The sequence below is a fragment of the Hermetia illucens genome, chromosome 3, assembly GCF_905115235.1.
Source record: "Hermetia illucens chromosome 3, iHerIll2.2.curated.20191125, whole genome shotgun sequence".
Lineage (NCBI taxonomy): Eukaryota > Metazoa > Arthropoda > Insecta > Diptera > Stratiomyidae > Hermetia > Hermetia illucens.
In genome coordinates, this window is record NC_051851.1 from 156484753 (window position 1) to 156497960 (window position 13208).

Consider the following 13208-nt stretch of genomic DNA (forward strand, 5'->3'; position numbering starts at 1 on the left):
CTGGGGAATGAGCACCTCCTAGACATGGACGCGTCACATGCTTTGGCGATGCATTGAGCCAGATGGACGGCTCTTTCCGTAGAGGCGCCTGCTTTATCAGGTTGATCTAGCCACACGTCTATGAAGGTCTGCTCATCCAAAGATTTTGCAGACCAGCCTGAAATCTTTTTCGGTTTCGGGCATGATAGTTCTTTGCCCTGTGACTCGACACATGTCTCAAAGAAGATTGCCTGGTGATCGCTGTGGGTGCCCACACAAAGCCACTGACATTGCATGGCGTGTCAACTACAAGCCCATATTGCCGCTCCACCAGTCGAATCTGTGACCCATATGCCACCGTGACGGTGTCTATACGGTTCGCTTATGATGGCAATTTCCATCTCAGATTCGAACGTGATCTGCTCAAGTAAATCCTGAGCGACCCTGCAATTATTGAGGTTTATTTGAATAAACCTCATTTTCTCATTGCAGTGAGCGCCTTCCTAAATTCCGGACATTTACCACTTGTTTTACTTCGCCCAGTAGGCATTTGGGGTCCCTATTGCACTCTCTGGCAATATAGCCTTTCTCCCCCCTCCGTATCAAATGAAAGGTCTCGGTTAGTACTTTCCGAAGCCGGTCTTAGTTTTCACACTTGTTGGAAAGGTGGGGAGTGCGGGGGTGGATAGTGATCATTTCTTTGACGGACCCATTCTCAGAAAGTATTTATTCGAAAAATCTGAAAAAAAATAAGAGGCTGCCACTATATGGTGCCCAGGCTCCGAAATACCCTCCATACTGATATCTTCTTCTTGTTTTTCAAGAACTGACAGATTGACAAGACCATGTTTGGCCGTTTTTCCGACCGCAAGATATATTTGAGGCCCATAGCTGACAAAGGTAATTTCCAGGAGATTCTCCGTACCTGTGAAAGGTCTATGTAAATTAGGCTCTCTTATCCAGGAATGTTTGGTAGACGTAATCGACTCATTTATTTCAGATCAGAGGCCGCTGTTAACATCTATTGAAGCCACCCCGTGAGACGCTACTAAATAGCACATTGGGAAGCGAACGTTAATTCTGACGAAATCCTTTAAGGGGTTTAGTTGTTTTCGGTCGTAACCCTCTTAAAATCACCCCCTAGTTTGCTTGACTATGTTTATATTGTAAATTCGGTTCGAAAACTTGCTACGTATTTCACTTTCTCATGTATGATATAATATCTTTACACAGGTGCAGAAACAGATACTCTGTCAATAATATGTTAAGTAAACAAACCGAAAGTTGTTGATATCATGCAAAACAATAAAAAGAAACTTAGTAAGGGAATATACATATATTTTATTCTCCTAAATGAATACGTTCGATTTCGTCATATCTTTTTTTAATTTGCTGGAAAACATACATATTTGTGGATATTTTGCGAGACAATCACATATCATACTTACAGTGGAAGTTCAGTGGGAATAAGTATTTCCATGGAATCCGCTAAATAAATTTGAGATCATCCAACGAAGAGGGTGAAACTTCAAATCTTTTATATTATTTGTTGGCAAATATAGACTTTTGTTATGATTTTCAGGGAACCAGGAGAAATTCCCCATGACAGCAAACGTATAATAAATTAGAAAATTAAATATTAGGTTGTTGCAAATGAAATGTCGGATATTTGAGTAAAATTTCAAAAAACTATAACTTTTATGAAAATTAATTTTATTAGTCAAAATAAGAACCAGCAGCTTCAATGCACTTCTCCCAACGAGATACAAGGGCATTTATTCCAGTTTCGTAAAAGTCTGGGTTTCTAGAGCTAAGAAATTCTTCAAAGGCACTTTTGACAGCTACTTCATTGCTGAATTGTTTCCCCGCCAAAAAGTGATCCAAATGCTTAAAAAAGTGGTAGTCGGTTGGCGAGAGGTCGGGTGAATATGGTGGATGAGGAAGAGTCTCATATCGTAATTCATTTAATTTTTGGACCGTCATTCTGGAAACATGAGGTCGGGCGTTATCATGGAGCAGTATCACTCCATCTCTGTTGACCAATCTAGGCCGCTGAACACGTAATTTCTCGTGCATTTCATCAAGTTGGCACAATATTTCTCTGCATTAATTGTTTCACCACGCTCCAAAAACGAATAATGAATAATTCCAGATGCAGACCACCAAACAGTTACCATTACCTTCTTCGGGTGAAGGCTCGGTTTTGGCATGTGTTGTGGAGGCTGATCGGCATCTAGCCATTGCGCTGATCTGCGACGGTTGTCGTACAATATCCACTTTTCATCGCATGTCACTATTCTGCGCAAAAAGGGATTGTTCCTGTTGCGGTTGAGTAGAGAACTGGATATTTCCATTCGCAGCGCCATGTTTTGCTCGTTGAGTTCATGCGGAACCCACTTATCAAGCTTCTTCACCTTTCCAAGCTGTTGTAAGTGCCGAGATACTGTCGAATAGTGTACGCCTATTTTCTCTGCAATGTCACGAATCGATGATCGGGGATCAGATTCCACTATCAAACGCAACTCGTCGTTGTCGATCGATGGTCCTGGGTGTCCACGAGGTTCACTTTGGAGGGTCATGTCGCCTAATCGGAATTTTTCGAACCACCGCTGTGTCGCTCGTTCGTTTGCTGCGTCAGCTCCAAATGCTCTGCAAATGTTTCTGGTTGCCTCCGCTGCGTTGTGACCAAGTTTAAATTCATATAGAAAAAGTAGACGTTTTTGACTCCCTTCCATGCTTTTTTCTTTGAGTTTTACTTGGAACTTCAATGACGATTGAAACTGAAATGACTCCTTGATCGAACGAACGGCTATTTATACTCAATTATCCCATACCACCAGAGTCACCTTGCGGCAGTTTTAAACATTAAAATCATAACTAACTTCACTTCATTGAAAAATCCGACATTTCATTTGCAACAACCTAATAGATAAAAGATATTGCCGTGTGATGAAGATGAGTCATAGCTCGGAAACAGCTATTGCAAATAGTATCTTTTATCAAATTTTATGACAATCTTATCAAATACTACCCCGGAACATCATGTAACACTCTGAGTTACATCGGCTGCCATACAATTGTTTAATGCTACACGATTTCGATATTTAGTGACTGTACGGAATCCTTGTTTTCACCCCTATTAATTGTATCTTGAATTCAGTTGAGTTTCTGACGCAAGCACGCACCATCAAACCTGACATTGTGTTTTTGAGTCACTGTTTGAAGCCGACTGTGTATATATAAACCATTTGAAACTTGTGGAGATATCAGTTGCGAATCCGGGTTTAAGGCGAAACATCACTTTGATAAGAGGGTTGAGCACTTCATTTACATAAGACAAAAGTAATTTCAAGATGAAACGCTTAGCGGTTGTAACGTTTATCTTCTCGGCAATCTGTGTCATTGTGATATCAGCTCAAAGTCACAACGTGGAATGGGGACACCCCAGTGCCTTCGATCGACTACTAACCCGGGATATTGTAAACCGGAAATACAAATTCTGGAGGATTATACATGAGGACTACCAGTTTCCGGCAATTGTAAGTTTCCATAATACCACTATCAAACATTTTTGAATCCTTTTTCTTATTGACAATTTTCATTGATTACACTTCCTCTCTGGATTTCAGGGGAAAACGAATTATCTCAATATAACTGGGATTCGTGTTACTGATCAATACATGGACGGAACTGGAGGATACGCGAGTCTAGTGCAAGGAGGACTCGGCCACCGCAATGTAACGATCCACTTGAAGTCTCAGCGTAATCATGGATTTAACTTCATCATTGAGATATTCGGACGTTAAAGCCCTGAGAGCGTTTGCAGCTTCTTAAGATTGAATAAATGATAGTTAAAACATGCTCTTTGAGAGGATCAGTGTTCATACTTCAAGTGTTTCATATCCGTAAAAATAATTCTATAAAACTAGAAATAGACTTGTCAAATTCGATTGGAAAGTCCATTCTTCCTCTGGATTTCTCAAAGTGGATGCGGAAATCTGAAGAAAGGTGGTACCTAGAAAAAGAAAGCATTCGAGGAAGATAAGGCCGAAGATGATTACCATTTCCAAACGAGGTGAAAGGTCATACGTTGGCATTCTCAGTGTTGTGAAGGCAAACGCCAAACTTACCAATTTGAAAGGCAATGTTAGCCGCCGAGACCAGAAAGGAGACCTCATGTTGAATCTCAAGAAATCCAAGAAATAACTGCGGGGCCAAATCGGAAATTCGACATAAAGGCTAGCACTATAATCTGCAAAGATATAGATGAGATTACCACAAAGGAGGATGCTCGCGAAGCCTTGGAGAAGCAGTTCCATTTCATCGGACTGCAAGAGTCGGCACTGAGGAAAGCCTACGGGGGAACATAAACGGTCATCATCAGTCTACCAAAAGAGGCAGCACTCGAACAGAAAACAGGGTTATGTGTCTGCTTAGGGAGCAGGTAACACTGAAGCGATGCCTTAGATGCCTTGGTTTTGGTCACATTGCGAAATCATGAGCCAGTCCAAATGACAGATCGAAGCAATGCAGGACAGATTGAGCAATGCAAGGACCGTGAAGCTGTACCAAGGGAAAGAGAGAGTGGACAACACAAATCACAGATAAGATTGGTACAAATCAACCTCAACCACTGCCAGACGGCGCAGGACCTACTTTCGCAGACCAAACGAGCAAGCAGCACAATGGACTTGCGGAGAACGAGCCTTCGAACAATAGGTGAAAGAGAAAGGAATTCACATCTACAGTGGCTATCCTTGCCGAGTATGAGCAGATGCTGAACACTCTGGTTTTGGATGCGAGAGGACATTGGCTTACAATCACACCGCGTGGGCTCTCTATGTTGTGTGTTCTGCTCGAAGCATTCACTGGACGACATATGTGAACACCGTTTTAACCAGTAAAATCGATTGGCAAATCAGCAAGGACTATACACAGTGACCGCCAGGAAAACTGCATGAAAATCCAAAGCGAATCGAATTCGAAAAAGAGCTCCAGAAGTGGACCCATTTCCCGGGATGCGCAAGCCCAATATATCACTGGATGGTACGGCCATAGAAAAAGTTACCCAAATCACCCAATAATCCAGAGGAGACGCACAGGAAAATGCGTTGCCGCTTAAAAGAAATTATTCGGAAGAACTGCTTCAAGGTGCCGTGCGACCTTGCCAATATAAACCCTTGGGATATGACCTCCAGGATGGTCATAAAAGGGCTGTGGTGATCACCCTAGGTGACCTTCCCGCCCCTTCTGAAAGAGATTGTTACCACTCTATTTCCTCAACATGAAAATAACAGAAGGGATAGAATTGTCCGCTCAACGACGGCATAATATCACCAGTAACTGCAGAGATCTGCGGATAGCATCCTCCACAAAGCATTGAAGCTGACAGTGAAAACTAGGCCTGACTTTTTCGTTAATACTTTCGAAGCGTGTCTAAAAGAAGGAAAATTTCCGACCCAGTGGAAAAAGAAAAAGTTGGTGTTATGATATTTTCCAAACCCAACAAACCACATGGAGAACCAGCCAGGGCCATACGATCCCTATCTACCTGCTGGATAAAATGGGGAAGATGATGGGCAGAATTATCCACAACAGCTTGTGCAGCTCGAGGTAATGCACATAACTCTTCTAAAAAAGAAGAGAAGGCTGGACGATGGAAACACGGGCCGGCACTTCACGGTGCCAATCATGTGACCAACAACAGAGACGTTGACAAGCATGCAGGACAAGAAGGCTCCAAGAGTGGACATAATTCCTCTGAGAAACGACATTCTTCCTCCAAGCACAAAACGAGCACCGAACGTGAATCCATGAAGGAAAGTATCATCAAGAAATCTCGGAGTCAAAAAGCTCAGAAGGACAATGATGCCTCTCGGCAGAAGTCTTCTCATAGTGACGTTACAGAAAGAAAACGTCACCATTCAGAATTGAATTCTTCAGCGAAGAAGGATTACGATAAAAGCAGTTTCGCTAGTGCCTTGGGGGATATCTCAAGAAAAGTCGACCAGATAAAAGAGTCTACAAAATGCCAAGATCCATCAAGAAAAGAGAAATCTGGTAGTACTACACATCATTCTGTTAAGAAGGAACAAGGCGGCTTCGCTAAAGCACTAGAGAATATTTCTAGAAAGGCTGATCGGCTGAAAAGCTCTACTAGATGTCACGGAGATTCAAGAGAGAAGAAGGCTCCACATCATTCAACCAAGGGCAGGGCTGAAGTCAACCAAGGTAAGCAAGACCCAAGAAAACAGACTATTGCTACAAGCGGACAAATGCCAATTCATCCAGAAAGAGATCTTCTGATAACGATTTCCCTCCTTCGGACAAGAACAAAATTGATGTCAAACATGAGTTTGCAAACCGATTATCACAAAACTGCAGGAGTGCCAGTTTGGTTTTCGGCGTGCCAACTCTACGGTGAATGCAATAAGCATAGTAATGAATCTGACGAAACGCCCACCAATTTGTGGCGGCTGCTGTGCCGTGTTGGCATTGGTTGTCAAAAATGCATTCACTTCGGCCAACGGGAGCAGAATTAAAGGAACGTTGGCTGACGTATGTGTTCCCACCCGGGAATCTGTTTGAAAATTACCTCTCAAAAAGCACTCTCTGATCCGGAACGGATGAGGGTCCTCCAAAGAGTTCATTGTCACAGTGGGAGTACCACACGACTCGGTGCTGCGTCTTTTGTTGTGAAAAATCATGTATAATGGGGTGCTTCCTCTTTTCGTCTCAGAGGGAACTACGATTGTCGGCTTTGCAGATGATCTAGCTGCGGTTGTTACAACAAAACGCCCAGAGAATTTGAGGGTCTATACGACCAAAACAATGAAATTGGTAAACTCCTGGATTGAAAAAGCTGGACCGCCCTTAGCGGAGGTGAAAACAGAAGCGGTCTTAATAACGACACTCAAAGAAAAGAACAAGATGTATGGAGGAGCACACACGACGCTGAAATGCGGCAAGGTCAGAGTGGAAAGACTTCGGCGGGGGGGGGGGGGAGGGGTTCTACGAAGAGTCTGTGGACTTCCAGGCTAATCCTCAACAATGGGATGTGGCGAGAACGGAAACATGGTGATACCAACTACCACATTACCCAGTTCCTCGCGAGGCATAGTGGTTGCTACAGGCAACATCTGCACCGTTTTGGATTGAATGATTCACCGAATTGTCCTAGATGGTGTGGCGTACCGGAGAATACAGAGTATGTAATATTTCACTGCCCAAGGTTCGCAATGGAGAAGAGGAATCTGAACCTGTCTTTCTAAGACTTTCAGCCCCCAAGTACAAACAAAAAAAAGATAGCGTCTTACAGGCATGTGGATAGCTATGTATTGTGGAATGGGGGGGGGGGGGGATTTCACTCCTCAACGCTGAAGCTTTAGCGGTCCTCCTCCCCCTGAATATACTAAATTCGTTTTTGTATCGCATGTTCTTCGTTAGTGTATATAATCCTGATATGCCCTTAGGCAGGGCATTCACATAGGAAATGTTACTCGATTGCGCTCCCCATTGCAGAATAGGCACCTGTCAATCTCAAATACTCCCACCCTGTTAAACTAGTAAGTTATGGCCAGTTGCCTGTCTTCCTGCTTTTGACAGGTTATGGGAAGTAGATAGATAGGTAGGTATCAGTGGAAATTCCGAAGAACCCAATGTGAAATGCAATTTTGATGCCACAAACTCCTAAGATAATGGGCTGCTGTAGTAAAAACAAGGAGAGCCGACTCCAACCAGCTCTGACCTCCAGAACCAACCAACCAGCTTACAACTAGAGATCTCCTTGAGGCTCTCAATGAATGGTTTATCTAATGTCCGTAGCCTGGCTCAGGCTAGAGCTGCTGAGTGGCTATCTAAAGTCAGTGGCTGCTAAATAGTGTGAATAGATTCCATTTCTTATCTCTTCTCTTTCTCATCTCATCTCTCAATCACCAGCGTAGGGCAGACTATGCCAACCGAAGGACTGGACTGTGCTGCCCCACCAGCCCGGAGGATGTCACCACTGGGTACACAGACTTAATAGCTGCTTCACTGCCGGTCAAAATTACTATGATACACTTGAAACTTGGATCATGCCCCAGTCATCGACAGGCTTACAAGGTTGCCAGTACTTCCGCTTGGAATACACTGCCGAAGCACGTGCCGTGTTGGCAATAGACATCAAAAATGCATTCAATTCAGCCACCTGGAAAAGGATAGAAAGCTCATTGGCTAAAACGCACATCCCGAAAAAAACACTTTGGTACAATACGGATGAGAGGGCGAAGGAGTAGCCCATCACGGTAGGATTACCACGGGACATAGTTTTTTATCCTCTCTCTCTCTCTAAAAGTGTTTAAGTGTACGCTAATGAAACCGTTGGCGTCATAAAAGCATGACGGCGTCATAAAAGATTCAAAAGTGAAAGCAATAGCTAGAAAACCTTGGGCGATCCATCGGCTTATAGGCCTATATGCCTGCAATTAATAGGAAGACGAAATTTGCAGAACCAGGAATGGAGGCTAAAAAATCCTGTGCGATAGTTACTCTTAATGTGATGATTTAAGCTTCAAATAAACCTTAGTCTTTTAAGGGTCGCTCAGGATATTCTTGAGTAGACATGAATGAATCTGAGATTGTCATCATAAATAAACCGTACAAAAAATGTCACGCTAGCACATAAATCTCAGATACGTCCAGTGGAGCGGGGATATAGGCGTACGGTCGCCAAGCTATATCATGCATTAAAAGCCGATCGGTCGTTAGCTCTCCGTGAGCGAAAATAAGCAGTGTATACATTTTCAGCTGGTACACCCCACCCAGTCTCACATTGTCTAAGTTTGAAGGTACATTCGATAACCTTGTTCGCGATGCAAGGGAACGAAGCCCAAAGGTTCAATACGTGGGCCCTCGAATGGGGAAGCAGAAAGAATAACGCAAAGAAGCGAAGTATTTTAGTATTTAGTAATGTAAACACCTTCCGGAAAGAGGGGTCTTCCGTGATGATATTTCTTTCAGCATACAAGCAACAGAAATCGTTACTACTACCTAAGATTGAGAAACCTTCAGTTGAGCCATTCCCTTGTAGACCCATATGTTATCATATCTTGAAGACACTATGGAGGCCTTTCAAATCGACAGTATGGGTTTCGTAACGCCTTATCAACCATTGTTACTAGCTTGGCCGAAAATGTAACACGCCGAAAGAGTAGTACTTGCAAATATTACGTTGTAGTGCGCCTGAACGGGAAGAACGCATTTAACAATGCCAATTGGAGCCTTCCTCCCCCACTCCCCTCAAAAAAGGTCGTTGCACACACAGGATGATTCTTACCCTCCCGGAATAGCTGCGGAGAAAGCAAGAGGAGATAAATTTTCATCTCATCCAGCTTCTCGCCGGCCATTGTGGATACCGTCAGTACCTGCACAGTTTTAAATTTGACACCTCATTTGATTGTCCAAATTTCGACATCCAATGTCAAAGTTGTGTAGAAGAAAAAGGAAACTTAGAGAAAACTCTAGGTAAAATGAAATCCATGAAAAATTTTACCCGGAGAGAGTGGGGTGAAAATATAATACCGAGATTTTCGTAGTAACTTAAGAATAACCGGAATTGGTACAGGCGACTGTGCGTTAAGACGAATACAAACCGGGGCATTGCCTTCCAGATTACAATGATCAAGGTTCGTGAGCAAGGACTAACACATGTGACGTGTCCATGACCCTTTTTTAAAAATAATTACAACTCATTTCCCACATCACGTAGAAGTGGGCCTCGACGAAAGTTGCAACAGGACGTCTTGTCGACCCCCGGGGTCACCGAGGAGGAAATACGAAAAATTTGTAGATGAATTAGAGGGAATATAGATCCCGGATTGGACAGAATTCGAAGCCTGAAATTAGCTACTAAAATCAGGGTCACACAGTTCATAAGCACATTTGAATCATGTAGGGTGGAAGCAAGGTTTCCTGCTCAGTGGAAAAAGCAGAGGTTCGTTCAGCTACCAAACCTCCAAAAACTCCCTACCTTTCTTTAAGACACAATAAGGAATACGTTAAAGAAGGTGACATAGAACGAACTGCTTCCGTTGGTGGAGCTGGCGGTGGTGATAGTTACCAAGATTTTGGAACTTTGTTTGAATCATTTATGTTATCAAAGCATGGCTGTGAAGGGTTGGACGTCGAAACTGGTGTTCACCGGGATACGCTTTCGACCAGGCCTTATACTAGTGGACTGCGCGACGGAAGGTACCGCAGAATGGGTCAGAACCATAATTCCTAGATTGCCAGGCTGGGAAGGGGTGGAACTGTCAACATGTACTGGAGATGATATACCAGGAGCCCACATGGTGACAGTTTTTCTCTCAAAGGCCGCGGCAATAGTAACAGAAAACCTTATGAGACTCCTAATTGCTCAGAACGATCTCCATACTCGACTATGGAGAGTCTTCAGAAGCAAGGTGGAGGGAAAGGGTAAACTCCTCACGATCGGGGTAGATGACCGATCCCTAGAGGCAATTAAACGTCGGAGTTGTCATATCAACTACTGATTTGGCAACATACCCGTGCATGTGCATAAGGAAAAGCCAAGGAAAGAGACCTCGGAGGAGGCATCGGGTGGAAAACTTACCGAGGTCCCTGAAGAAGTCGCGGAAGCCATAGAGGCGGAAAGAACGGGATCAACCAGGGAAATAGACCTGCTGCCCAGTGAAAAGCAGAAGCTGGACGACCTAGACCTAGGACTGCTAGGGCTCGGGGTGGACAGCGACGCGCAGGAAAGCGCCATGTCGGAGGAGGAGGGTGACACTCCGACAGTGGAGAAGAGCTCCAAACAATAAAGGAGCCAATGGCCAGCACTAGGATAGCCCAGATAAACCTCCACCATGCGAGAGCTGCATCTGCAGTGATTGCAAGGGCAAATTCCAAGGAGAACATTGGAATAGTGCTGGCTCAGGAGCCCTGGGTGTACCGGGGGCAGATTCGCGGTCTGCAAGGAGGAGACATGCAGGTAATTTGGGACTCCTCTTGTGAAAAACCAAGAGCTTGCATAATTCTCAAACGTAATCTAAAATACATATGTCTTTCAGAGTTCTTAACCGGGGACCTTGTGGCTATCCAAGTCTCATTGGAAGCCGGGAGGAGCACTCGAGATGTAGTTGTAGCATCGGGATACTTCCCAGGAGACGAGAGCCGGGCTCCACCGGAACAAGTCGCAAGGCTGACGGAGTATTGCGAGGAGAGGGCGTTACCACTTCTGCTGCGATGCCAACGCCCACCACGAAGTGTGGGGAAGCAGTGACACTAATCGTAGAGGTGAGTACCTTCTCGAATTTATTCTTAGTAATAAGTTAGAAATATACAACGTAGGGAACACTCCAACATTTGTGACCAGCACCAGACAAGAGGTACTAGATATAACTCTAGGAAATACCCTAATGAACGGGATGGTCAAGAATTGGAGGGTGTCGGATGAACCCTCAATGTCTGATCACAGGATAATCAGATTCGACATTGAGGGTAACTTCGAAATAAAAAGAATAATAAGGAATCCCAAGAGAACGGATTGGGAATCCTACCCAATGCACCTGAGCAACAACATTGCCCACCTTCAAGGGAGCGGTGACATCAGGAGCGAATTAGAATTAGAAACGGTGGTGGAAGACCTCAACACAATCGTCATTGACGCATATGAGGCCAGCTGTCCGGCTAAGACAGTCAAGTCATCAAGGGATGTACCATGGTGGAACAGGAACTTAGCCAGAATGAGAACGGAGGTACGAAAACTCTATAACCGGGCAAAACGAACCGGGGACTGGCGGAGGTATAAAAATGCACTGACTGCGTATAGCAGCGCCATCAGGGAAGCGAAACGGAACAGCTTTAGGGAATTCTGTGAAGGGATTGAACAGATCACAGAAGCAACCAGGCTGTACAAGGCTGTAGCCAAAGACGGGGGAATATCCTCTGTCTGCTTGAAAAAGGAAGATGGGACATTCACCGAGAATGAGGAGGACAGGGTACACCTGCTTCTCAGAACTCATTTCCCGGGGTCCTACCCCTCGGCGGCAGCCGACAATAATCTGCCTGACACCCCAACAACGAATAAAAGGGGAAGGAAAGAGAGCTGGAAACTAGCAAAAGAGGTATGCTCAGAAGCTAGGCTAAGGTGGGCAGTGGGAACCTTTCAACCAATGAAATCTCCCGGAGCAGATGGCATTTTCCCAGCACTTATCCAGAGAGGCCTAGGAATTATCTTAGAGTCTCTTCTGAGGGTGGTTAGGGGGAGCATAGCACTGGGTTACATACCAAGGGCATGGAGACGGGCAAAAGTGGTCTTTATTCCGAAGGCGGGTAAAAAGGATCCTTTTCACCCTAAATCTTTCAGACCAATCTGCCTAACATCGTTCGTACTCAAAACGGTGGAGAAGGTCATAGACAACTATATTAGAACTAACGCTCTAAAGCGCAATCCCTTACATCACTGTCAACACGCTTACCGGGCAGGAAGGTCAACTGAAACTGCTCTGTATCAGCTGACAGAGGTACTACGGGACGCCATAGAAACAAAAGAAATTGCACTGTGCGCGTTTTTGGATATCGAAGGAGCATTCGACAACACATCGCACACAGAGATACAGGATGCCCTGAGCCGCAAAGGAGTGGGAAACACCCTGGCACTCTGGATGGGCAAAATGCTAGAAAGCAGACAAATAGAGGTACAAACAAGTACAAATTCTATTATCATGAACACCACTCAAGGCTGTCCACAGGGCGGAGTACTATCGCCGCTGATGTGGAGTATGGTAGTGGATGAACTGCTGGACGTGTTAACTAATACTGGAATACAAGTCCAAGGCTACGCGGACGACATTGTTCTAATCTGTAGGGGCAAATATGAAGATACCCTATGTGATAGAATCCAAACTGGATTAATGGTTACTAGTGCGGTGCAGGAAGGTGGGACTGCGGATCAACCCAACCAAAACCACCATAGTACCATCCACTAGGAGGCGTAAGCTGGATCACCTGAAAGCCATAACATTACATGATATGGAGGTGAAACGAGAAACAGAGGTCAAACACTTGGGAATCACGCTAGACCAAAAATTACTCTGGAAGACACATGTCGGAAACACTTGTCGGAAAGCCACGAGGGCTCTGATGACTTGCAGATCCATAGCAGGAAAAAAATGGGGTTGTAGCCCGAAGATACTACTTTGAATATATACTGCAATAGTAAGACCAAT

At 44.5% G+C, this 13208-nt stretch overlaps 1 protein-coding gene across 1 annotated transcript; it reads left to right on the forward strand.

The window, feature by feature from the left end:
* Positions 1 to 3233: 3233 nt before the first annotated feature.
* LOC119651560 (probable salivary secreted peptide) lies at positions 3234 to 3838 on the forward strand. Its single transcript, XM_038055193.1, has 2 exons — positions 3234 to 3518; positions 3609 to 3838. Exons 1-2 carry the CDS (start codon positions 3333 to 3335, stop codon positions 3783 to 3785), a joined length of 363 nt encoding a protein of 120 aa, XP_037911121.1. The 5' UTR covers positions 3234 to 3332; the 3' UTR covers positions 3786 to 3838.
* The last annotated feature ends 9370 nt before the right edge of the window (positions 3839 to 13208 follow it).

What these genes read in the sequence shown, in the direction of transcription:
- LOC119651560 (XM_038055193.1), top strand. Translation starts at nt 3,333, where the DNA reads ATGAAACGCTTAGCGGTTGTAACGTTTATCTTCTCGGCAATCTGTGTC. An exon ending in ACTACCAGTTTCCGGCAATT is followed by an intron (nt 3,519 to 3,608) that starts GTAAGTTTCCAT and finishes TCTGGATTTCAG; the next exon opens with GGGAAAACGAATTATCTCAA.